Consider the following 27,684-nt stretch of genomic DNA (forward strand, 5'->3'; position numbering starts at 1 on the left):
ATGCCACCCAGTTTATTATACTGAAGCTAAACTTTCAAAGGAAAAGGTCATTTCACGCTTGTACTAGACAAGCTGGATACAAGCTAGCAGCTATGAATCTGACCCATCACTGCATAATGCCACGCCTGTAGCATACAATCACAGCTTCTGTTTAATTGCATTTTCAGAATGTGTAATTGTACTCATTGGACAATAACAAAGTACTTAGCAACTGTGATATACTTTCCCTAGCATTTGTTGGTTGCAGATTTCTGACTTGTATCCTCTTAAGTTCCAATCATTAAAGATGGTACTATATCCAATAGAGTAAATACTGTACTGACTCCAATGCATTAGTTAAAGACAGTTTAAATGGACCACTGTGAAGTATTTTGTAATTTGATGAGTCTGAAGAGGTTAATCCTTACAGTGGCATGTTGCATGGCGACAGCAAAGTCACCAAAGACATTTGTAAAGCACATATTTGTTTATGTATATGTCTCCGTGGTTACGAGTGATGACCTGACATCACAAACCCACCCTCTACTTAGCACAAACATATACTAATAACAGAGCACAGATGGGGACATATATATATATATACACTAGTATCTTTAACTGTAACTGTAATGGAAGGGGTCATTGGTTTTCTTTCACTTCAAACACCTGTGTAGTCTTCTGATGAGCCCCCCCCCCCCCCCCCCCCCCCCCCCCCCCCCCCCCCCCCCCCCCCCCTCAGGGCTTAAGGAAACCTAGCAATGTTAAAACCTTTGAACCAAAAAAGATATCTTTGCATTGTGATATCACAGGTGGTGGGAATTACAGTGATGGCAAGCAGTCTGGAATTGCCACCTAATGTATCGGATTTGGTTTCAATCAGATTTTGGCATAGTTCCTTCTCTGTATCTTCTCATGACAAGCTTAAATCATTTATTATTCAGACAGTTTCATTAGAAATGTTCACTAGCTACCAATGATCTAAAAAGCTTTAATAAAACAGAGCGATCAGAACCCATTAATACCAACAGCAAGTTTTAATAGCATGATTGCTTTTAATATTTTAGCAGTATTTATACACAGTGAAATCCAACATCCACGGATTATCCAAATAGCTCTGTTCAAAATGACCTTAGCTGACACATAATCCACTGCACCATGTTCAGTCCCTTTCTAATGCTTTGGAATGTTCATTTGTGACTATTCCTTTCAGAAGTGCAACATGATGTCGCTATTATATCTTAGAAAAGCAAACATGTTCTCATAAACTTGAGTAGGGTACACGTTTACTGTACCGTTGAAGCAGAAAAGCTTATCTGACTGTACACGATGAACTGTCTTTTGCTGCCGAGTAGAATTTCAAAATTAATTAATTGGTTAGAACCCATAGGTCTTATTTTGAAGATAGATCACAGAGGAATAATTTATTTGGATCTTAAAATGTTCCTCTGCATTTGCTCTAGCTTCAAAATAGTCCCCCTTGTGTACAAAACCAACTGCAGTTTTATGCATAAGAAATGAGCAAAAGACTACCTCTATGGCATGAGTGTACTGCTCCAGTCTGTTGTCAATTTTGGAGATGGGTACCTGGGGTTGTATCTTCTTAATGCTGTTACTGTATAAATAGAAAGTCAGCTTATTATCAATCATAAAATTATTTTAAAACCTATTCATCAAAAAGAAATAAATGCATTTTAGAAATTGAGCATTGACATCATGATATTTCCAAGTGGTATTTAAGAATTAAAAAATATAGATACCTATTTTCCTGTATACAATTAAAATGTATAGAATTCCACCAAACAGTGAATGTAATGTATTTCACAAAAGTATCTTAGTCAGTCTACTTTTTGAACAGTTAAACAGGAATAATGACAGATAGTTGGCTGATTACTGTAAATCATCGCTCACATACAATTGTCATCTTTCCTAGAAAATATTGTGGCACTCAATGCTACACTTCCCATATAAGCAGTGATAAACCTGTTGGGTGGTTTATTGTACAGGCAAATGATGTAATGGGGTTTAGAGCAAATTATAGAAGAAAAACAATTAGATCATGTTCAATCTTGCAATCAAAGACTACTAGATACTTTGGTGATCTGTATCAGCAGATTAGTAGTAGCAGTATTTTGTCAGACTCTCACAATGAGTCACAAAATCAGACTACAGAGGCTTTTTTTCCCCCAATCTCATGTAGAAGCCAGGAAGGGATTACATCATTTTTAATATGGTCTGTCCTCAAGGAATAATAATTACTAATGGCAGTTATTAATCAAGACTGCTCATCAAGGTTTTATCCTTTAAGAATTACACATTACACAAATAAGAATTACAAATTACACAATTACACATCATGGAGCAAATTTGATCACCTACATCCACCAGTATTAGCCACAGCTGGATGTTTTGGGGTATATTTTACAGAACTGGAGAATTCCCTGGATTGCATCTCTCTTGTACAGATGGTTATCCCAGGATTACCCCTTTAAAGAGTGGCTGATCAATCCAGTTGCATTGCTTGGTACAGTAAAATGCCCTTAAATTACAGTTTTGGCTTATTTTTTTCAGCATGTTAATGCTTTAACAGTACAGCCTGATACTAATCTCCCAGCAGAAAACTTTTAGAAAATACAATCACATTTTAGTTTGTGCAACCAAGTTATTACCAAAATAATGCTGATTACATTCAAAGATACATTCTGCAAATGTAATGTGAATATTATACCGTGGTGACTCTTGAAAAGACAGGGGGTGTTCTATAGCTCTTTAAAAAGTTGCTAATCATTCTAAACAAATATTAAAAATACCTGGTTAGCAAATAAGAAATCCAACCATTCCCGGAAAAGTTTTTAAAAAATTGCAATGGATAAATGTGGTGTTATTCATACCTGCATTTGAAATGGGCGTTTGTTTAGTCACAGATAAGGGTGTGGATAAGGCCCTTGACAACATTTTTTGTTTTTCCTGAATAATTATTTACCTGTATCTGTATGGGTTGGTTCTAACCCCTCTATTTTAACATATTAGTGCTGACATGCAATCTTTCAAGAAGCACTTGAAATCCCATGGACTGCAGCTTGAAGGTTTAACAGTACAGAGGGTTTTACTATACTGGTATATACTTGGTGACAAGCTGGAGCCATTCCATGGGACAATCTTGTATGTTAAGTAATGTCTTAAAAAGACACAGCATTATCAGAAAATGACTCAACACCTGGAAGCAATGAAATAACCTATAAATCATGGCTGCCGAGCATATGCCCTTGAGCTTAGCAGAGTCTCATTTGGACCGGCAGTCTGTGCTTTGATTCCCAGTCAGTGCTGACTCAGCCGAGATGTCAGTGTGAGATCAGTGCTTGAGGGGTAGGCTGGCAGAAACGATTCATGGAAACTGTATCGTTTTTGTTCCCCTTGACTAATTCTCATTTGGAAATGCCACCAAAGAATTCTCTTACATCACGTGGTTGGGCTATTTTTTTTTTTTGTTGGTCCATTCTGTTAGTTTTATCTTGAGGGTCAATACATGTCTGCAAACATTTCCCCGTGACGTTCCCTTCAGTGCAATCTTCAGTTACTTTTGTAAATGGAACTTACCTTTTTTTCAGGGAGCGATTTAAAGAATCTGTTCTCTCGATAATCTAAAAAACAAAAAACAGGTAAAGAAATATGTTCATGTTTTAGTACAATACTATTCAATCACCCAATGTTGAACTGCCTCCCTTTGCCTCGCATCAGTAATTCATCAATGATTCACAGCACAAAGGTGTGAAATATACTTTTTATTTTAAATATACAATGTCATGCTGGCCAATCATTCGCTATTTTTCTCATCATTAAACAGCCTTACAGTACTTCACTCCTTTGACATTTTCTTTTTTTTAGTTAATACTGTTAAAATAATTTCTGGGATGTTACCTTATATCCATGCACAAGACTAAAGTTACAGCACCAGCTGTTTACTTTCACTTTCAGCCCAGTCCTCATTTTGTACCAGTATCAGAAGTAATAATAATAAATATTGACACTATAGAAATATTAACATATTAGCCAAAAACTCATATTGAAATAGGCAATGCTCTTTTAACTATTTGAAATAATATGTATGCACTTGAAGTGTAAGTCTTAGGCATTTGGGGCTGGTGCAATGTCGTTTGTATGTACTGAAATTGCTGTACAGGGGTTCACTGATCATTAAGAGTTATTAACAAAAAGGAACTAGGTCTCATAGAATATAATAAAATAACAAAGTTACTCACAACCCCACACACGTAATCCACTGTAGTTATTCAGTGCCTCAGATCTTTATTGAACACAGAGAGACAAACTAAATTGTTTTTTGACTAAGTCTGTTGCAAGAGGTACTTTCCCTCTACACTTTAAATGCAAAACTCACCGAGTGGGTATTTCCTGCCGTTACTCTCTCCGCATTCTCATTCTGAAATTACACAGGCAGGCACATAGGAAAGCAAGTCCAAAGCAACAACAATTATCTATAGGCAGTTATTAAAAGAGACTTTTCCCAAGAAAAAGCTATACTGTACATGTTGTAACTGTTAGACAACTGATTAATGTATGCAAATGTAGGGACATGCACATCACAACATGGAGAATTCCATCAAAATATAAAGCAAAGCCATATATATATATATATATATATATATATATATATATATATATATATATATATATAGACACACATACACAGTATGCATACATTTTGTACAGTATTATTTTTTATGAAGACAAGTATTTGGTGATGTTTCATGTTAATAAAGATGCTGACAAAGTAAACTGTGAAGATGCAATCCATGCTCAACACAACCAAACAAACCACATCATGCATTGCCACTACAGGAAAGATGAAGACAGTAAAGTATTTCTTCACAGTGCACCCTGTTTTGCACAGATAAAGAATAGAGGAATGTCACAACAAGGGCCATTCAACACAGGATGCAGCCTGCAGCATGAGCCAGCCTCAGCAGGGACTGTGCTACTACAAGCACAAACACAAAACACAAGCCAATACAGTCTCTGTCTGCTACTCAAACTTATAGGTCCGATGTGTATTAAATATAATAAATATCTTGGAAGAACTTTGTCAAGATGAAATGCAGCTGGTATACATTTTGAATCATAACACTGGTCCTATATGGCTGGTTTCACAGACCCTGATTAATAAGTAAGCTAATGCTGATCGTTGCCTGTGAAACCAGCCGTTAGCGTTACTGTGCAAATGAACATGGAGTGATTTAATTTGGAATCAATTTAAAAAAAAAAAAAAAAAAACAACAACTGAATGACATCGACAGAGACTGACAAGAAAATATACTGTCAGTATTTATTGCATACCCCAGACCTACACATGTGCAGTATTCTATGAAAACAATGATATGCACAATGAATATATGACAGACATGCATGGTTTATAACGTGAAAGGTTCAACATCTTAACGGTGTGGTGAAATGAAGGAAAGCAAATGAAGTTGGGTACCAGAATCTCAGAGACTTCGGACCACTGGTTTACAAACCGGAGGATATACCAAAAAAGGGGTATGTAATAAATAGACACATTATACATTTCACACAAAGGCAGATCCTGGACAATATGCAGTAATGTTGTATAATACATATTATCCAAAGTCTGGTGCAGTGCAAAATGCAGTGGGCATGTAAAAAAAAGAAATGGTACAAACACACTGTAAATATCTAGTTTTATAAATCCACCACAACATACATGTGAAACTTACAGGATAAAACTGAATGAGCAATTTCTGTTGAAACAACACAAAAACACTAGAAATGAATTACTACAGCTAAAAGGAGCATGCAGGATTTTATTAAACATTACTCAGACCCTCTGTGGCAGGCTGGTGAGTGGATAGAAGCCCAGAGACAGACTGCAGTTCAAACAAATATACTTTTATTATAAATAAACACAAAATAAACGTGCACAAGGGCAAAATAAAGGGATTTAAACACAAATAAAGCAATACAAAAACAAAACTTGCAAAATTAAGGTTTCCAGGCTGGGCAATGCCTTCACAAATACAAAAACCCACAAACACCAACCTGCTTCCTCAGCTCCCTCTTTCCAAATGAGAAGCAGAGGCCTCCTTTTATGTCAGGTGGCTGGGCGCTGATTGATCGTTAATGAACCTAATCAACTAATCAACCCCAGCCACCTGAACATAATAAACCCAGGCAGGTAGGGGAAATTAACCCCATCCCTGCCAATTTAAAAAGGGCAGAGCTTTGCTCTGCCACACCCTCCTTCGCAAATGACATTTGTAAAAGCCTGCCTCTCATCCTCACTGGAAAATTATATCAAACTCAAAGCTTTTGTGAATATTTCTAAGCAAGTGTGATATATGTTTAAAATCATACATTTATTAAGTGTGAGTCGGATGCATAGATCATTTCTCAGCAAAGAAGCTGAGCTATTTTACTGGCACTGCGCTCTGTAGTTGAGGGGGGGTCTGTCTCACCTTGAAGGTTGGGCTCTTGGGGCACAGAGAACTAAAGGGCTCGTCTCCCTCACAGCTTGAGGTGCTCAGAGTCTTCTGCCTCTTCTCTGCTGCCTGCATCCTTCGTCTCTCAATCTCCTCTTTCATTCGTCTTTTCTCTTCCTGCAACAGAAAAGCCTGAATCAAAGGGGTTGCTTTTGAAACAAAGGGATTTCCAATTTATTAGGAACCACGAGGAAATAAAGCAATCTGCAATCTACAACCCAGAAGAGACATGCAGACAAATGCACTAGGTAACTGCCCTTACTTACTAATCCCTTTTTTTAATCTGAAGGTGCTTTGCATAACACAATGAAACTGTGAGATGCTGAGCTCACCTCTTCCTTGGCCTGCCTCTCGAGTTCCTCTTGCTCCTGCCGGCGCTCCTCTTCCTCCCTCAGGCGCCGTCGCTCCTCCCTCCTCTTATTCAGCTCCTCCAACTCCACCTCGGCCTCCGCCTGCTTCTGCCGCAGCCACTCGTACTCCTGGTTCTCCTTCTCCTCGTGGCTGCGTCGGATCTTCTCCAGCTTCTGCACTGTCTCGGTGAACACGTCCTGCTCATCGTCATCTACCTGGGACTGGCTAGCGGTCCTTTGAGGGGGAGAGCAGACACTGACACACCGCAGACACTGACACACATTGCACATAACCTGCTTCCAATGCTATCGAACTCTGGTAACGGTCGTCTGTCTCATTGCCTCATCTCCTCCTGCAGGGAGGATTATAGCCAAATGCAATCCAACACATCTACTGTATAGGAGACTATGAGTATCTGATAATGTTTGGTGAAGATTAGTGCAAAATCTATTGTTATTTTTGAATAAGGGCTTTAAACATCACCTGGTTGGGACTAGTGCTTTTCAACCATAAATTGAGCACTTTTAAAAAAAAATAAAAAATCAAAACAGTAGCTTGCTACTTACTCCATAGAAACATTGCTCGTTTATGTTTTTTCAAGCACAAAATAGATGCAATAATAATAATAATAAAACTCAGCAGTTTATAAGTAAAATAAATCACTAGTATTGCTGTATGTACCATGGGACACGACCTTAACGTAGAAAAGTTGGAAGTGCTGTATTGCTTATTTCATTTGCACAATGATTCTGTCACAAGGACACTGCACACTGCTCCCCTGAACAGCTTTGTTTATTAGCAACACATCTTATTATCTAGATGTATCCAGGATGTTGCTTTTTACATTGTGATCTACAGTTGCAGTTCCTTTTTTTTTTTTTTTTAAACTAAAAAAATAGCAACAAAAAAAAAAATAGTTCAATAGATACAGTAACTTACGATACGGTAACTTCTTTCGTAAAATGATGACAGTTTAACATTTTTTTTTATTATTTCATGTTTTCAGTATCCTGGCAAATGTAGGTCCAGTGTAGGTTTCCATACATTTCAAGAAATACAGTATTTGAACAACCCTATGAGTTACCGTACCTGTACGTTATTTTCAATATAATATTGAAAGTCATGGAATGTTGACAGTAAATACAATTAAGAATCCAAATACACTCATTATGGGGAAGTATTCTGTAATATTTCCTTCAATACTACAATCTAAATATTCTATTCATTCCCAATCAATAGGGCTGCTGTGCTGGAGCTACTGCTCCAAACAAAACAGGATAAGACTTTTCAATTACTCCCTGGGAGTAACCATTATTATATCCTAATTAGGAGTCACAGTAAAATATAAAACATACAAGTTAATTACCTGATTTTGATGTAAGAGGATGATGTTCTCCTTTGCTCAGACATGGTTAAATTGACTCTTTGACAGAATCTTTGTACATACCACCTCAGGAAGGGGTTTGTGCAAAAGGAAATTATGAAATATTCTACTTCTGCTATTAGGAGCTTTTCATACATGCTTGTTACGTTGAAACATGTTTGATGCAAAATTAATTCTGAATCTGAATTTGTATTATTTCTGTATAGATCAATCAGAAATATTGTTACCAAGTATTGAGATTCTTTAACATCAAATATCTTTTAAAAGCTGTTTGGACTGTTGAAATAAAATATTTAATAAAGAAAACATTTATAAATAACTGCAGGACTTTCATTGCATATATTTCCACATACCTTAGTGTCCTTTTAGGTGAAGTAAGATGCAATGTCACTTCCTTTTCAGCTGCATTGCCGTTGCTATGGATATGTATGACTTCCTGCTGCAAGAACGCTCTAGATGTGTACGAAACCTTAACCTGGTTATCCTTCTCTTTAACCTACAAAGGGAATTTGGAATATAAAAGGATGGCTTGGATTATACGAGGAAATGTCTGAAATAGGTTTTACATTTTGGTCAATTACTAATTACCAATGTATGTCCCCTACAGTATTCAATTGTAACATATGCTTTCTATTCTAGTGTCTTTCATCATATCTAAGCAATTGTACCTGTCACAGTACACAATGGAAATCCATATTCCAGTTTGTCTGTAAGTGTCAACTAGATCAACATAACTAGTAATTGCTAACCATCATACCATTTAAATAAGTAATACCACATGTATTTGTAACTGCTTTTTATTGTTCCATTGGTAATTTAGAGAGATCCACAATAAAGCTTCATAAGCAGATTTTGATGAAAGTATAGTACGGTACCTTTTCTTCCATTTCCTTTCTGTGTTCCTCTTCTTTCTTCTTGATCTCTGCATTCCTCCTGTCTTCCTCTTTCCTCAACCTACCCTTCTCCTTCTCTTGTTGCCTTTGCTCGGTCTCCTCTCTCAATTTTGCATGCAGATCCCTCCTGTTTTTCTCCTTCCTCCCCCACTCTTCTTCCTGTTCCTTCTGCTCATCCAGTTTCCTCTGGCTCTGCGCTGGCACCAGCTTTGCTTCACTCAGAGTGCCTTCCTCCCCTTGGACTTGATCTTCTAAGCGTTTTTGCCTGCGACGCTCAAGCTTCTGGGTCCAATCACTGAAGCCCTCGTCTTCTTCCATGGTTACTGGGTAAGAAGGCTTGAACTCACAATCAAGCCTGGAACAACAAAAAAAAACAATACAAATCAATGGAAGGCACTCCCTTTTTACGACCCAGTAAAAGTTGTTCACATGGTTCATATAAACTTTTAGGGATTTGTAAGCCCACTTGGAAACAACACACAACAATATCTATTAGCATTATCAAATGTGTTTGAAATAATTGTGTTTCCAGGTTTAAACAAAGAATCATTCTTTTATTATTTCATTTCACAGCTCTTAACACCCTATTCTACATCAAAGTGATGGATATGATCCAGTGACCAAGATCTGGATAGAATAGAATACAATTACAGTAAGGTAGATGGATGCTGAATGCATTGAATGAGGTGTATCCACCGTTTCTTTGTTATGTTTTCAACAAAATGTAATTCAAAATTTATTTTGAAGCACTCTGATGACTCTAACACAGCGTGCCTCTATTGGTGACTAAATGATACCTTGGAATCTTGAAAGACAATACACTTTTGATAAACAGTTTATAATAATTAAGGTTTTCCATAGCAGTGCTCAAAATGTGGTTTGCATAATAGTATTGTATCAGTTTTTTCTATGTAGTGTGTACACCCTTCAGAAGAGCAGTTAATCCTATACCAAGAGATAACAGCATGTCTAGTCATCATGGCTGAGTTATGTTCTGTATATAAACTGCCAGCTGTCACAGCACAATTGTGTGGTAGCCAGTAACCTTTTCTATATGTTGCTTTGGACCCACATTCGATTCTCAACTACTGAGGTTTAGATGAAATTGAAGCCCTTGTTTCACAGTCTTGGTAAAGGGATGACGCTTTCAGGGAATGAGAATGGGGTAGGGTGGTGGCACATGAGGTACTAGTTTATGATATATTACTATCTTTAAAGGAGCTTAATGAGGAAACCTTGAGCATACGTTCCTTTATAACAAGGCAAACAGGCCAATTAAATTATCTACACAAACCCAGACCTGGTGCAAATGAACAAGATAAATTAGTGAACCATTTCTTGACTCTTGTTTTATATACAGTACTGCAACACAAGTTCAGCAACTAACACCGCGGCTCAGACTTCAAAACGAAATTGGGAACCAGATGTTCTAGTAATTTGTACGGTAGAAGCTTTAGGCTAAGGTAATGAGCAGATGGGAAATGAAGCTACCGTGCATGACACTTCTTGCTTTCATTTTTTACAAAAGAAATGTTCTAGTCAACAGGCAGCAGAATGTATGGTATAACCTTTTGTATATACCACACCCCCAGCGAACAATACAATGCTAGACAAGTGTGAAACAACTCATTACTTATATCTGCAGCCTCCTGTGCTGTCCCTTTAATATCCTTTTCATCAAAGTGCAATTGTTTTAATATTTGTATTCATTAGTCAACTGGGTAATGCAACCAAGCACATTCCGAACACTATAACAAGGACATGCATTCAGAACTGCACTTCCTTTTATTGAACCCAAGTAAATGCAACCCCTTCCAATAAAAGTGTTGCTGTTTTTCTGTTTGCTATCATTACCATCTCCTCAGCACAATTTTAAAACAGAGCACTTTAATTTAAAAAAAACAAAACAATTAAAACAATAAAGATTGTGTTGAAAATATGAATTTACAACTGGCAAAAGCAAAAAGTGTTTTTGCGAGTGGAAAAATGAACTAAGTTGAGTTGTCAAACATTTTGGATAATGCCAAAAACACATGTCAGGAGTTAATGCTGGTGAAGGTAAAGGTGTTTTGTTGTGTTGCTGTGCTGTGCTGTCCACGAGTTTTGTGTAAAACCTTTTGTTTTGGCCCTTGTGCCTATTTGTTGGTTTTGTTTAGCGTTTTGTTTTTGTAATAAACGCGTGCAACAGCGTTTAACCTGCAGCTTCTTGTTTCTGAGTCTAATTCCTGATGGTAACATTTTGGGCTGTGACACTACCCTGTCACAGGGAGTCACACATATTTACTACTGGGAACCATATAGACTGCAAACTGACCTTTTGGTGACTAATGTCAAACAAAGCCCTCTCACCACCTTTTGAATATTATTGGACTTTGGCAGGACAGCAGGTGAAAGAGCTGCCAAGCGTTTGATTGCTGTCACCATGGAGACAGATACATTTGTCTTGGCTGCTCTGTAATGGACAAGAGTGCGTGCCACCTATTAAGGGTATGCAGTCGACACCTAATGGTGACTGCGACTTAACCGTGGCTTTCTAGAAGGTAAAAGCCATACAATAGACAGGGTCTTTCCTACAATATGGCTACACATCTGATTGATTTTTATTCCAACACAAAATTGAAGTAATTTGGGTACCTGATAGAAGTTATGTAGCTCCTAATTTTTTGAAACTATTTGCCTTAAAGTAACTACTTTCTTCAAACGAAAGAAACACACTGTAAAATGCTGTGGTGTATGTTTATCTTTGTCATTGCTTTTGTACTTATTTTTATATACAGTACTGTGAATAGTTTGTTGAATAGCTCAAAGCAGAATAGTGAATAGCTCAAACATTATTATTTTTCTGTACAAACTTTATTCAAGTACAGAAGTTACAAATGACCAACAACAGGCAAAGATGAGGGATATATTATATTTTTGTTTGCACATAACACATTTTGAAGATTCTGAGAAAGATATGCATGATTATTTGAAAAGGAGTAATTTATAAGGGGCTTCATCTATAAAACGCTTGAGGCACCTCAAGGTCTTATGTTTCCCAGAACAATCCCCTACCAGGCAGTGAAGTAAATAACTGAAAAACATAAAGCTGTCCCGCAAAACCTTAGCAAGTAATAAAACGTGGCAATAAATATGGAACCTTGACATTTCGCCATTAGTCTTGACCATATTTAATAATATAAATGACCCAGAAAAAGGATTATTAAGCTGTTTGTGAGCAGGGGGAATAATGATGAAAAGAAATGCAGGGGAAGCAGAGATAGGTACTGGTGTACTGCTTCATCCTTCGTAAATGCACAATGGGTGTTATGATGAAGCACAAATCAACATCGACCACTGTGCGTCTGACACGTGACCTGACTACACCGTGCACACTGCAAAGTTCATCATTTCATAAATGGAACCACCTTTCACTTTCAAATACCTGTGAACAATAATACAACTGACATTTAAAAAATACATAAATAAATAAAGCAAGCCTTTGATACTTTGTTCGATAGTTATTATTCTGCATCTGTCCTGAAAATGTAGACTGATGCTAGAAAAGTAGTATTAAAAACAAAAGTGAAACATGGAGTTTTAATGATACGTTGTCCACCTGCCATCACTGCTTCTTCATTTAAACTGTTTTATTGATGTAGTTGTCCTTGAATATGCATTTATTTTTCCTGAAGCTGTCTTACTGGAATGCAATTCACATTCCAAGGGGTGATTAAGCAGGGTATTTATTAACAAAAAAAAAAAAAAAAAACTGTTACCAGATGGGAGATTACAAGTATAACATTTTCTGGCAGTTTCTTCAGTGTAACAATTTTTAGATTCTTTGTTAATGGCATGTTCCATGCAAAATAATTTCTATTAAAACTGAAAGTTACTTAAACATTAAAATATTGCTAGTTTATTTGTAGATATCACTGCCCAGACATTATTTTCACCTCTGTTACTATAGTTTGCTGGTCTCAACCTAGCACCCAGTGTACATCTGTCCATATCTAAAACCTATCACACATTTTGGCATAATGTATCTATCACAGATACACATCTACATTAAGCATAATAACAATAGGAAGTGTATTTGTCAACCTTAATCCAAATCCAAACAAGAGCCAAGTTTGCTAAAACTGTCCCCAGATTTACCCACGTTGAGAGACATAACATGTAAGAAAAAAGGCTGAAACATTAAAGCACATCTTCAATGTCCATGACTTTTACTCAGACAGAGGTAGAAAAGTGTGCTGACATCTTTTTTTCCAAAACAGAATCCTAAATACCTCTTGGTTGTTCCAGTAAAATGTTGTCAGTAAGACAGAGACATCCCTTTGAGCCAGTGACATACTGTTTTAGGTCAGCAGGAGAAGGAATTAGGTGCCCCCACAGCTATAACTACCTTTGGGAAATGTAAACAATCTGAGCTATTAACAAGACCTGCTTCCTGATAAAGAAGAGTGCACACATAGCTGAGTTGTAAAATATTCTAGCAAACAGACAGCCCTGAACTGTATGATTCAGCAGCAAACATTTGGCTTGAGGGATCTACAAAAAAAACCCCAAAAAACAAAAAAACAATCCCAAAATAAAAACACAATTTTGAGAGGATTTAATTGATAAGGACAGATTATTGACACCTAAAACACCTTTTAATTTAACTCTTAGAGTAAAGCGATGTTGAATGCTACAAAAATTGAAAACATCCATGCCTGTATGAAGGTGCCAGGCACTTTCTTAATAACCCTTTACCTTGGTTACACAGAAACAACATTAAAAGCTATGACATCATTTCCTGAGTGGTACTCGTAAACATTCTTTTGTGCTTCGGTAATGAAAAAGCAGCTGTGACTTCCTACACACTGACAAAAAGGTTGCTTCTCTCCCATTGGTGACCCTGCTGGAACACTCCAGGAAACTTCCTCGCCCCAGCAAGCACTCTTTACATCTCTGATGTGCTGCTTGGAATACATTAACCTTTCATACCACCGGGTCTCAAGGTCACAGGATATGTTCCAGCAAAATGTAAATGCTAAAAGCGCTGGTGAAAAGCTAAGAAAAACAAGCTAATTTATTACGTTCTAATTTAGATTTCATTTGCATGTTATTTTTGCTATTTCAATCTTTGCTTTGACAAACATTTTTTTTTGCCTAAATATAGTTCAATGTATTACCTTATTAAATGAAAATCAAAAGACAATGCTGTGATGCTTTTATGTCAATGTCTTTTTTTCTGTGGTAAGGTGCAATGGTACAGTAGCAACAGAGCAACTAAAGCTGCAGGTATCACAGTGGTATAATTAATTATTTTTGCCATACCAATGTACTGCAGTGGTATGAACAATAAACATGGCAATATCATGGTAGCATATCAGTACCGTGTGCTAATGTGTCAGCACCACTGTGAAAAGTTGTTACAATTGTCTTGCCTTGACTGATAATGTATCTGCTAGGGTTTCTTTGTAGAACACTGGTACTTCTCTGAAAGTTTGTCACACACAATTGTTTAAAATGTATGTACTGTATTTGTATAACCAGCATCAGCTGTGCCATTATGTTATGCTATTCAAATATTGTATACAGACCAAATAATCCCCCCCACTCCCTGCACTAGACATCATCCTGCCTCAATAATCTTCTTGCTTGGCCTGGCTATGCCCTGCACAGACCTCTACTGCTGCAATCAATGGGTCATCATCTATGGACTCCCAGGTATTCCTTAAAGACCCCTCCCATGAATCTGCTGAGAACTTACAGGCCATCCTCTTCTGGTGAGGCATTATCAGGGGAAGTGAGGCTGGTGCTGGAGAAGCTGCTCTGGCTTCCTAACCCCTCCCGAGCCCTGCGACGACGCTCTCTTGCTATCTCCTCCTCATCTTCGATACTCCTCTGAGCTGTCAGCCTGTCAGGGAAAGAAGACTAATCAGTGAGTTTCAGAGAAAACTTTCATGAAATTTAGTTAAGATGCTTCCTAGGTAACCCACAACTACACCCTCCAAAGATCTAGTACTTCTCAAGGATCAGCAAGAAAACATGGAAACATAATCATAAGATGCGTACATGCCTCGCAGTATATTAGCTTTTGGTTTGTTGTGTAAATACATCCAAACAGAACTAAAATTTGAAACATTTAAAATCACTGTGTTTACACAGGCAATAAATATGCTTTGGTTGGCCTCCCAGAGGATCATGACACAAACAAATCTACTATGGTCTACACTGAGAAAAATGTCATTGAAAAACTTGAAGCAGCTGCATGGTGAATCAATACATTAGCATGATTGTGGCAACTTCAGTGGTTCAATTATTAGATCCGCTGTAAAGAGCTCCAAGACCCACAGAAATGTCTGTATTTATTGCAAGACTTTTACACAATGAGGGCATTTTAATCCTAGCCATTCCCAAAACCCATTTATTTGACATTTCTCCTGGCGCTCCAATTGTGCGATTGGTGGGCATAGTGGTGATACCATGGGAAACTAAAAATAACAGCAGTCACTGATCAGTTTAAAAAAAAAAAAAACATTTCCTTGTCTGTCTCTCATATTTCTTCACCTTTCAAGAATTATTGACACTCATGCTTTGTCCTTTTTTTTTTTAAACAGTCAACCATGGTCATTTTGCACTTTGCACTGCCCTATATTTTATACTGTGGTTAGTTTCACACAATCTACAATACTTTACATTGTGTTTTCCATGCTTATCTAAGTTCTACCACACTTGAATTGGGCTTAGCCTTGAATTGCCATAGCATTACTATGCTTAACCACAATCTGGAGACACAGTACAGTAAATTAGTTATGTTTCTGTGCTACCCTGGGCCAGAAGTGCCATATGCAACATGTACAATTACACTTGAATCAAGAGCAAGCCAGAAAAATATTACATGTTACATTTTTAGATTAAAATGTGTCATTCATTAACAACGTAGTTGGAAACAAATAAGAAGCCAAATAGGATTACAGTGATTAATTCACCACTTCAGGAAAGTATATAAAAAAAACAAGATACAAGGAATTGGGTAACATTTATACAAGTTTACTAGAGTATTTGTGCATGTAGTTACCCCATGTTTATACTATGCATTTACAATAGTTTACCATGCTTTTGAATATGCTTTACCATACCTCTTGGGATTTTACAATGCTTACCTGTGCTTAACCATGCTTTCACTGTGTTTTATTACAGTTTGCAATGCTTTTACAATGGGAAACATTTCTAAAGGTATGCAGATTTAAAAACAGACTTTATAGGATAATATGGAAGACTGTGAGCAAAGCAACGGGACATGCTGGTTTCTGTTAATGTGGAGTCAGTAAAGCTTCAAAGTCAAGACGGGATCTAGTAGGTAGCAGTTTCCCAGACCTGCACCACATGTGAGGTGGCTGTTGTGTCACTTTCTTTATTAAAAAGGATCAGAGGCTGCCCAGATTGAGGCTGAGTAGGAGAGAACCAAGGAGTCTGGTTTTCAGCAAGGCAGCTACATTTCTGGCACTGTCAGTGCCTCACAAATAGACAATGGTTCTAAGGGAGACACTGAACCAGCCTCACCAGCCTCACATTTCCCGTCTGGTGTAAAGGTGGAAAATGTTTTATGAAAGGAAGGTTGGATGAAAAACTAAAATAAAACCTTGTTTGTATAAAATTGGAAATGCAGCAACATGACCTTGGAGGCTTTACACTGACTATATTCCAAAAGCTAACACAAGTAAGTCAATATAATCCAGTTAATACACTAGGAGCCTGCTATCATCAAGATGTCCTCATGAGAATGAGCTCTTTATTTGTTTTTCTTTTAGCTGGCTTTTGTTCAATAGAAATGCATAACATTGAGAAGAAAGTACAGCCTCTGACTGTGGAAGCCTTGCAAATTCATCTTTCTTAATCCAGAGGAACCCTCTAATAAACTCAGATTTGGTCCATTGCCCGGTTTTATTATGAGGCATTAAAGAGTGTTTCACCATAACAGTCTTTGGTTTGATTTAAGAAGCTGGAAAATGCATTTGAATAGGCTAAATGAAAAAAAAGAAAAACAACAAGATTATAGAGTTTATAAGAAAGTATTAAGAGCAGCTGGCTCACGGGGCTTTAATACTGTAGAAGATCCTAAACAAAGTTTTGGTAGCATTAAATTTACTTTTCAGACAGAGCCAGGTTTCAGATTAACCAAGTTCAGCAGCAGTCCAGTAACAATTCAGCAAAGATTTTTCGTATGGTTGCGATAACAATCATGAACTTTTTATATATCTCTGGTCTCACCGCCTGGAGCACACTGGCGTTACTTCTGTCTGTAATTTCATATACCGATGCATTCCGGCACATAATGTTCCCAATTGGATCCGAAACAAATGCTGTCCTTCATCTCTGTTGACATTGTTGCTAGCAATCAAAACAAGGCTTTTCAATCGTAATTATGGCTTGAAGCAGACAGACAGAAAGTAGCTGGGAAAATAAACTTGAAGATTCACTATTGTGCAACTAGACACTGTTATCATTCAAATTACTTTTGTATGACTACGAAGTGTATAGTTACATAACTCTTTTTGTTTCACTATTTTCAAGGAGGAAAATAGCATGCATTGAACAATTCCATGAGAAACAATAGAAGCAATAAAAAATAAGACTACAAATCTACATACAGTATTTTCATGCTATACACTGTATTAGCAAAATCATTAAGGGCTAACTTGGCAAAAACATTGGGCATAATAGGCCAAATGTATTCAAACCTAGAAGTGTTTTGAACAGATTTGAGCCAGTGACAGATTTGAGCCAATGCTAGGGGTGTCGGTAATTGTTATAATTCTTAACATACTTTCCTGAAAAACTGACATACCTTTAAAGAGATGCTTAAGTTCTGTAGTTTGTCTTATCCGATTTACTGTACATGCTGTTGAGGTTGGTTTGTTTTCATACCTATTTGCGAAGGTGAACCCAGCAACATTTCACATGAGTTTCAATGGGATTAGACTTCACGCAACAACCACCAGCTCTGCAGAGTTATAGTAGACTGAGCAGCTAAGGCTGGTCCCCGTGACAATTATTATTTCCTTCAATTTAGGCAAAAACAACAGCAAAGGATCAGAAAGTGTCATGCAATCAGGTAAAAATGTTCAACCATGGATACTACAACAAAGCTCTTTCAGTGAACAGTGTTTTTAAGTTAATTACTTTAAGTTAATTACGTTAATTCTCTTGGGCTCCAAGAAAACAGCAGCAGGACTCCCATCTGTGCCTTGGGAATTAGGAAACAGTATATGTTTACTTTGGTTCAAAACCAATTTAACGAAACCAAAATATGGAAGGACACCAGCAGCTGTAATTTGTTCCAGAAACCCTGAATTCAGGGAACCCCAATACCCACAATACAATAAGTTTATAGTCTTTAAAAGAAACTAAAGATGGTTAGGTGGCAGGGAGGGTTACATTAGCCTTTCGCCTCAGGTTCGAATTCGGCTCAGGTCACATGTGAAATTAGTTTAGAGGATAAACAGAGTGCATTTTCTTACACATTTTTTGCTCAGCTATCTCGTGTTATTCAAATTCTAGTCAGTTGAATAGATCAACACGCTGTCTACAGGAAAAAGTTGAGAGGTCACATCCCTGCTGTAATTAGGTTTGGGTCTGGAGAAGCAGATTTCCCAAGCCACACAATCAAATGTGGAACTGTGCTGGAGGGGATGGATGTTCCCTTAACCCTCTGTAGGAGTAAATGGTTCCCAGAGACAGCTGATTTCACACAGCGTAACCAGCTGCTTAGTGGCTCCTGTTGCTGCTGTTAAAATGTGTGACACTGTGGTGCAGTTTATTCGGAGGAGCACCGGGATAAATTAATGGATGTTACACTCACTGAAGTGCGGAAAATGTTTACATTATGTTAGCTTTCTGTGCTATCTGTATAGCTGAAAATACCATTTGGTAAGCCAAACTAACTAACTACCCACACTTTGTATATTATTGCATTTCGAATGGCCATTTAGCAATGGAACCACACACCACAGAGGCAAACAATAACTTTCAAGGCGCATGTGTTAGAGCTTCAGCTTGTATTTGTCACAGGGTATTCTCAATATAGTTAAAGTCTGCTTTTAAATACTCTCGTCCTTACTACCACACCTCCTTGCACACTGCCCTTTTAAACTGCACAACTGTTGGCAGGGTCAGTTGTCTCTGACTTAGAGATTCTGTGTTAAGTGGGCGTAGCAAAGGTATAGTACAATGCTATGGTGTGTTGATGTGGCAAACTTACTTTCTTATCACCCTGTACATAGGTATATTATTACAACCACACAAATAGGAGACATAAAAAATACCCAACGGTTATGTCAAATGTACCAGTTGTCTGTAATATGGGCTGTGCAATTTGCACATCTGGTAAATTAAAATGCCTGATACATACTGGTAATGTTTAACAGACATCCTGCGTTCTTTTTGGTTAGTGTTTAAGTTAAGATTAAATTGTCTGTTGTCATCAGAAGGGCCACTCATTCCAATTAAACCAAGCAGTTTGTCTAAACAAGTCATATGTTAAACTTATAGAAAAGCTAGTTCTATAAACAAGTGGCTAGGGTTTAAATTGTATTGCAGATGTTACTGATGAAGGCCTGTGATTTGAACTATTACTTAATTTCAACTGCAGTACTACAGGTTTTATTTTCAGGACTGTAAGGCCCTGTTACTACATCACAAAACATACAAAAACACCACAATCTGAGAATCCTTTCATTGTCACTTTGACCTACAATGACTTGCAACCATGGAGTTCTTTTTTATTCACAAGCATGTATCGTCATGCTCAAATAGTGTACAAAACTAAACAGAATCAGAGCACTGTTATATTGCCAGATGGTATTACATTACGTGCTGAATGGTAATGCGATTAATGGGTTCAAAGCCTACAGTGGGATGTTCAAGGCCTATAGCGGACTTTTCTTTAAGGTTACCTTTGTCTGTAGAGCCCAGTATACTTACTCCCTAGCAATTCCTCCAGATAAAAAAAAAATGTGTATAATAAATTACATGACGAGTTTAGCATGTTCATTTCCACCTAATGGAAAAGTATGTGTGGTCCTAAATAAAGTGGTTTGATCATCCCCTGCCTGCCCAAGATCCTCGACATGTAATAATGTACAATCTAAACCTACAATTCAACAATTTGCAACAGTAAAAGAGGGTATCCCAGTAACACTCTTAATTAAAGGAAGCTTAAGTATTTTAAACGACATACTGTAATTAAGAGTCACCACAAGATCCAACTGAAACATTTCAAGTCATACCCATCTACTTTAGATGAGTACACTATCATTAGCTAACAAATGTTTTGGAGAAGTTAAGAGTTAAAAAGTGAAACCTGTGGCTGCTTTGGGAGTCACCCATAATCGTTAGCCCTATATCAAAGGTTGCTGCTGTGGTCATAAACTTTCCAGCAAAAAATATATAATTTTTTTTTTTCAAAATTTGTATCTGTGTTGTGAAGTCTGGCAAAGACACATTTAGTTAATTCTTCTGTAATGTGAACATTCTTTTTGTGGTGGGCAAGTATCAAATGACAATGCCTGTGGGAGAACCACTGAATTCAGCTGACAGGTTTATAATACATTGCACGCGAAAATGGTAAGTTTCTTAGCGATACAAATAGACTTGTTAGGTTTGTTGTTTGCTGGTTCGTGAAATTCAAGAAAATAATCACTCTGGACTGGACTGTATCAGAAGACACTTTTGTTCTGGGCTTGCCTGTGGAAAGTTTTACATTTGCTCATTATGCTGAAGTGTGACTGAGGTTTGGCTTGACAAAGTAGTAGCTAGATAGCATCCCTACAAACTCCAGTTGTTGGACTGTAGGATCAGCTGAGGACTTGCAACTCCCCAGTTCCTATCCTGATGGTAATTATAGACCACATCTGCACTGAAGTTTAACTCTTATCCTTTCCAATGTCCTATAAAGCTACGGATTTAAATGGTTCTTAAAATGAGCACATTGTGCAAGTCTGACCTGACCTGTGTATGAGCCTTTTCATAAACATGTCTGTGGCATGTCTGTTTTGACCATACACTTGATCAGGTGCCTGCATCTGCAGCAATTGCGACTGCAACCAAGTTTCTTTTTGGAATTAGAGTGAACCATTTATCTAATTGTGATGAAACTTGCAGAAACTCCTTTAACGTGTTATGTGTCTGTCTTTAGCACAAAGTCTTGATGGTATCAGAATCTGGGGTGATAAGGAGGCATCTTTTCTGCACGTTTTAATACTGATGGCTCTATTTGTTTTAATAGCAGCCTAGACTTTGTCCAACATATACCTGTTTGTTCTTGACTCCGTTGTGGATCAGCCAAGCGAAATCAAAATTGGGTAATCACAATGACTTGTTTGGAAAGAGGTCACTGAACCAAATACAATTTGACAGCTGGTGTTACGATACAGTGACTTATCAGGGCTTTTTTACAGTTGCACTGGATATGTTGCAAGGGGATTTTGGGCAATACTTTACCCATAATACAATGTCAAAATAACATATACTGTAAGAACCAGAAGCGTCCTTCTATAAGGCTTAATGATTTTGTTCTAAACAGCTGATTTTTTTTTTTAATTTAATGTATCTTTTTATGCCGTGCCAGTGCTGTAAGGACACATTAACATGTGTGTCACCATTGAAAACATAGCAATGCTATGGCTATAGTGGTGACATAATGTCAATTTAATCCAGACCAAAGTCATCAGATCAGCTGGCCATATCTCCATGAAAGCACTTCAAATCTTAACACATTGAAGAGTGTTTCAACCCCCCTAGTTCCTCTACTTAAGGTCATGGTGCTCTGTCAGTGACTCTTGATTAATTAGGCCCCCTATGTCTAGCTGTCTGTTGTCTTTTCTCCTCAAGAATGCAGCTGCAACTAAAAGCTGCAGAGTGAATGTTGTGTTAAATCTGGATTCTCAATTGATTTTACTATATAATGTTTATTTATATGGAGACGTTCATATTTCTTCAAGTAGAATATAGAAAGTCCTACATGTATGATTCTGTGCATCTTTACTACGACTTTTGATATTAATTTGTGAAGTTTTAAAATAACTCACATATCATGGTATGATTGATTGAGTATCACGTTTTGTGTGTATTGAGTCTCAATGAGACTGACTGTTATCTTTTTAAAGAACCATGAACCACTTAAAGTTACACAGGCTCCACAGAATGTTTCCTGTTAGTGAATAGAAAACGATCTCATCTCATGCATCCAATAGAGAAGAAGGGATATCAATCACTTTCCAACTGTCTTTGCAACAACAAAAACAACAGCAAACAACAACAAACAACAATACATATGTTACCACTCAGCATACTTCTATTCCAGATAAGCACTGTAGTTCTAAATTGAAAAATAAGAGCAAATACCAATACAGAGCAGAGCACCCTTTTGTTCAGCTACCAAAACTCACCACATTCTTTTGTTTATTATCACACTGTAGTAAACTGTGAACAAATGGTTGTAGTTGAGCAAGAACCAATGATAGACGACATTAACATAGGAGGTGCTCTGTGTTACAGCACAAATCACTTTTCAAAGTGGTATTGATCAAAACACTACACATTGCAGCTCAGACTGACAGAGGAATGGCATAGTAGAGAACTAAAACAGACATAATCTATTATCCAGACAGTATAATGCTGATGATATATCTTTTATGCTATATTGACCTTGCCTCCATTTTTAAAAGAATAGAAAATTCAGCATGCTTGCTGCCTGGTACACTGGGTGCATTAAGTCAGGGTTTCCCAGTCCTGGTCCTGGAGACCCACTGTGTCTTCTGGTTTTCATGTTCATGTTCTGCATTTACATATTACAAAAACTGGGAACGTGGAGTTTAAAAGGGGATGGCGGCAAACTAGTCCTGAGCTTTAAGGAATAAGAGATGGTGGGTTTGATTTGTGCCTAACAGATTCATGTCTGAAATGAGCATGGTTGGGCAGCATTGATACATGGACAGCAAAAGAGGGAGTCTTGACTGTTCCATATGGAAAGTCAATACGTTTTGCAAATATGTAATTGCATAAATGCATAATATCATGAAACAATGTTATACAAAAATAAAATTGACCCACATGACCTATTAAGTAAGCAGTTGCATACAGTATATGACCTAGTAAGCTGATAATCAGTATGACTAGTAGAAACTAAGCTTTATAAAAGTTTGAAAGGGGCATGATACAGTAGTGGGTGTCAAACTAGTTAGGGTACCTGTATCTCACTGACCAGTCTTTCCTTAAAACAACTACAGATTGACATATGTGTGTGGTTAAAAGCTAGGAATAACAAATAGTGAAGACAGTGACTGCACAGGATTGTGACATCTGCCAAATAAAAAGGCTACTCTCTTGTAATATATATTATATACACTCTGTATGTATTCAAGAGATGGTAACAATGGGGAACTCCAGAGCCAGACCAGACGTGCTGATGTACAGTACTGAAACAAAGAGACACTCAGCAAAAGGGCAAAAAGAGGAATTCCTAGAAAAGCATATTTCTGTAATAACTGCAGAGTTTAATCATTTACACTCTCTCTCTCCCCCTCTATTTCTCTCAAACTCTCTGCGTCTATCTGCTGTCCGAAGAGGACAGAAACATTAAACAATAAACAGTCTTTGTTTCCCCTTGGTTTCATGAATCCTCTTTGGTTTGTGAGTAGCTATTCAAAGGTGCAGTACAGTAGAGAGTATTACATATGCCAGAGTACAAAAGCCTAGTCTTTGTATACATGTAAGTATATGTAAGTTGGGTCACATTCCAGGTTTAATTTGAAAGGCTGTGTATAAGATACAGCAAGACACACCGGTTTTGTTGAAAGGTATTAGCTCAGAGGCAGGAAGAAGAGGGTGGTTTTTATAGGGTGGTTTTGCAGTGGCTCTTTAATATAGACTGGAAGACAGGTTCCAATAGGTATACCTATTAATCACTCAGAGTAAAACACTGCAGGCTGTCAAATGTGACCTTAACCCTCAGCCCAGAGGTTAATCTATGCATTGGGGTCTATTCTATCTTTCTAAATAAAAATAGCCATGTTCCCAATCAAGTGATAAAGAGATTGGTTAGTCCCTTTTGTTTTTTTGTTTTTAATTTAAAACAGAAATATAGAGTACTGGAAGTACCTATAGATATGTATATTTGAAAAAAAAAAAAATAATCACACAGGAAAACTTACATTTTTTTAATAAAAAATAACTTTTGCCTAATAAACAGGAAACCGATTACAATAGTTTTAATATAAATATTAGTATGGTGATATATTTCAAACATTTTAAACAAGTTTTTTTATTATTATTTTTTATTTTATCTGGAAGTGTTTTACCTTAGCAGAAAGCATTGAACCCTTTTTTTCTAACACTACCTGTCCCTACTGTATCACAGTGGCTGTGAGCCAGACTGCTCTGTGTCTACCTGAGGCACCTCCTATCCTTTTGTTCATTTCAGAACTAAAGGCTCTGTTTTAGCCTGCAGAGCCTTGTTGACAAGCAGCAAAAACATCCAACTCAGAATCAACCCACCAAGCTTCATTTACACAAAACAATAGTCCCAGAACATTGGTATCCACTCACCTTAAGAGATTTTGCAAACCTATCTTGCTGGAGTTCCTTCTCACGATAGCACTTGACATGTCTTTTGCTAGCAAAAAGCTTTTGCAGTGAACACCTGGCGTAAACTCTTGTTTCTAGTGGTTAAAAATAAGTCTTTCTTCTTTAACAATCCTGCTGGGGTGGTGTGAGTTTCCAGGAAGGATATATAATTTTTTTCGTTTGCCTTTCTGCAGTGTTTTAGGGTTTCCTCTCAGATCCTTTCCCCTTTGCTGCCTTGTGAAAATGTGAGAGGGATTCTTTCAGCACAGCTCCTCTTAGTCAGGCTGGTTTAGTCAGTGCCCTGCCTCCCTCATCCTGCATGTGGTTCTCATTGAGAGCTTTAAAAACCTGGCTGTGCATCACTTCCCTCCTTTGCCTGAATCCACAGACTGTAGGGTCATGTGACATGTCCTGGGGGAAAAGTAAGACGATACCAAGCTCTCCCCCTATACAAAAGTATTGCCAGAAACAATTGGAAGCTGTATGGATTTCACCACACACAAGGCATGCTGCTATCTCCAAAGGCACAAGAAACAGATTTAGTGAAGCATTTTTGCCTGAGGGATATCTCACAAGAAAATGCTGGAGGCCAGAAAAAAAGTGACAAGGGGCTGAATTTGTATCCTTGCAAGGCATTAAAGGTGTCAAAAGATCACTAACGTACGTGTTCTCGGTAGCTCACATAGTCAAAGCTATAACATTATTATAACTGCCTGATTGCCTATTGCCTGGCTAGTTGGTAGAAAAATCTGGCAGCATTCTGGCTTTTACACAGATCATCTAACAGAACACACTGCTAATTAAGACATGGATAGCTTCCACTATTGCTGTTTTGGCACGCTTGATGTTAAATTAAATTACGAGCAAATAACTGGTTTTATATTTTTTGAAGCTGACTTCTTTAGGCACTTGACATTATGCTAAAATCAATATTAACAGAAATTAGTTTTGCTTCTGTGTCTTGTTTTTTTTTCTTTAAGAAATGATATTGTGTCTTGCAGTACTCGGCTCTAGCCCTGAGGCTACATCACACCTGGGTGTAATTTACACATATGTGACGATCATACATTATATGGGTAGTGTGAACTGGTTGAGGTAAAATGACCTCAAACATATTCAGATGAACTGCCACATATATAACCCTAAATATGTAATGTAAATATGTACCTTTCATCTTGTGTCCAACACCCTGTAATGTTAATACTTTTATATTTATGAAGAGCAATCAGTATGAGCTATTTCAAACATTTAAGAATGAGAAACAGCATGCTTTCACTCTTATTATGCTCAAGTATGATATCTAGTCCATATAACAGCAAAGGGCCTCAGTGATTGGCTTCTATTCATTTCAGTCAGTAGCACATAATTGCTGAATAAGCAGGACATGTGATGTAAGAAGGTTGAAGGGCAGACAGGGAATTAGAGCTTTTTCAAAACAAAGTTCCATGAACCCGGAACATGCTGATAATCGGTTAATACTGCACCAGGAAACATGAGCTGTGAAGGGCAACCCAAAAGGAAGTAACAAAAAAATCTGAAATAATAGCACACACATTTTTTTTCCCCAAATACAATGTTTTAACATCATTAAAACATTTCTGTGACTGATTCATTACACAAACCTTCCAACTAAAAGTGGCTGTGTGCCTTTGAAGAGAAGGGGATTGCGGGGCAGATATATTGTTGATTAATGAATCCACAGTTTGTGCTACAAATCAACAAGAAACACAGAAAAGGGCTAGTGATTTCAGTTTAGCATTTCATATTTGGTAAAGAAAACTAATGCAATTATACACTAACATAATTAAAAAAAAAAAAAAATCATAATTGCAAATTCCTGACCAGATAAAAATCCTCCCCCTTAATTTGTATTTCACATTTCTTCTGGACAACAGCAATTTCATCATCACTTAATAAATCTCCATCAATTACAAAGGTTAGATGTAGCACTTCTTTCGTTTTAACGATTGTTCAAACAAGTTTACAGCCCACTTATATTCTCAAAAACAACGATCACTGGCAATGATATTTAGGTTCAGCAAAATGATCACTTTACTCTCCATTCCCAGTTCACAGTCCTTAGTTTTTTGCATTTTTTATTTTTGTAACGCCACTTTCATGTAAAATGTACTCCTTGCGACTATCTTCACTTGCAACAGACACTTTTGTCTGTGTAAGTGGGATTTCAAACACAAACTCTTGACAACATTCCCGCAATGTGAGAGACAAACATTTTAACTGTTTAAACCAACGTAACAAAAGAGTAAAAAACAAAAAGCCAATTACCAAATTAACAATCAATTGAATCTCATTATCGAACAAATATCAATTAGGAATAAATGTTTTAAGTGGCACCGCCAACTCAAAGTGTTGAATCTGTAAGAATATAATCCAGTTTCTGGTGGCTTACGGCACACAAAAGAGTGAATAATGTTTTACAGATTCAACACTTACTGCTCTTTATCGCGTACAAAATACATGTTTGCCAGGGTGTGTATATATTGTCAGACCTACATAAATCACACCCTCCAATATCTCCTACAATTAATAAAGCACTATCTTTATCTAATCAGAAATGTATTTTTCTTCTGAATTAGTGTGCTTTAATTCTCATGACCATTAGTGGCTGGAATGCACAAAAGGGATAAGATGTAATTGTTACCTTGTGACAAAGACACAGACCTGATTTTCAATAACTCTATTTTGACACATGAAGATGGATTAATAAGTTGCGAGGCTGGTGAGTCAGATGATGTTACTTAAACTTTTCTCAAGTGGAAGAATGAAGTCATCCAAAGGGGGTGTATCACACACAAGCAATGCCACAGAGGTCAGGACCACCTCAAAGGTTTAAAAAAAGAAACAGCAGAAATGCACTCTTAATATTTTCACTGATGTTACCTACTCCTGTGTAACTAAATATTACTGATCTTTTTTTAAAAAATAAATACAGTTATTACCATTCACCCCC

General features: G+C 37.2%; 1 protein-coding gene across 2 annotated transcripts in view; it reads right to left on the reverse strand.

The window, feature by feature from the left end:
* Positions 1-27,684, reverse strand: part of LOC121294620 (non-muscle caldesmon-like) — a 60,739-nt gene that overhangs the window by 12,060 nt on the left and 20,995 nt on the right. Inside the window, exons 1-9 of one of the 2 annotated variants that reach the window (XM_041218517.1) lie at positions 24,696-25,048; positions 14,857-15,003; positions 9,099-9,471; positions 8,577-8,719; positions 6,821-7,073; positions 6,465-6,605; positions 4,373-4,414; positions 3,574-3,617; positions 1,510-1,591 (exon numbers count right to left, since the gene is read on the reverse strand). In XM_041218517.1, the coding sequence (XP_041074451.1) occupies positions 1,510-1,591; positions 3,574-3,617; positions 4,373-4,414; positions 6,465-6,605; positions 6,821-7,073; positions 8,577-8,719; positions 9,099-9,471; positions 14,857-15,003; positions 24,696-24,754 (1,284 nt within the window). In that variant the 5' untranslated portion in view covers positions 24,755-25,048. Of the gene's footprint in view, positions 1-1,509; positions 1,592-3,573; positions 3,618-4,372; positions 4,415-6,464; positions 6,606-6,820; positions 7,074-8,576; positions 8,720-9,098; positions 9,472-14,856; positions 15,004-24,695; positions 25,049-27,684 lie in introns of those variants that run through there. The other variant, XM_041218516.1, reaches the window with a different exon arrangement.

This window comes from Polyodon spathula, chromosome 19 (assembly GCF_017654505.1).
Source record: "Polyodon spathula isolate WHYD16114869_AA chromosome 19, ASM1765450v1, whole genome shotgun sequence".
NCBI lineage: Eukaryota > Metazoa > Chordata > Actinopteri > Acipenseriformes > Polyodontidae > Polyodon > Polyodon spathula.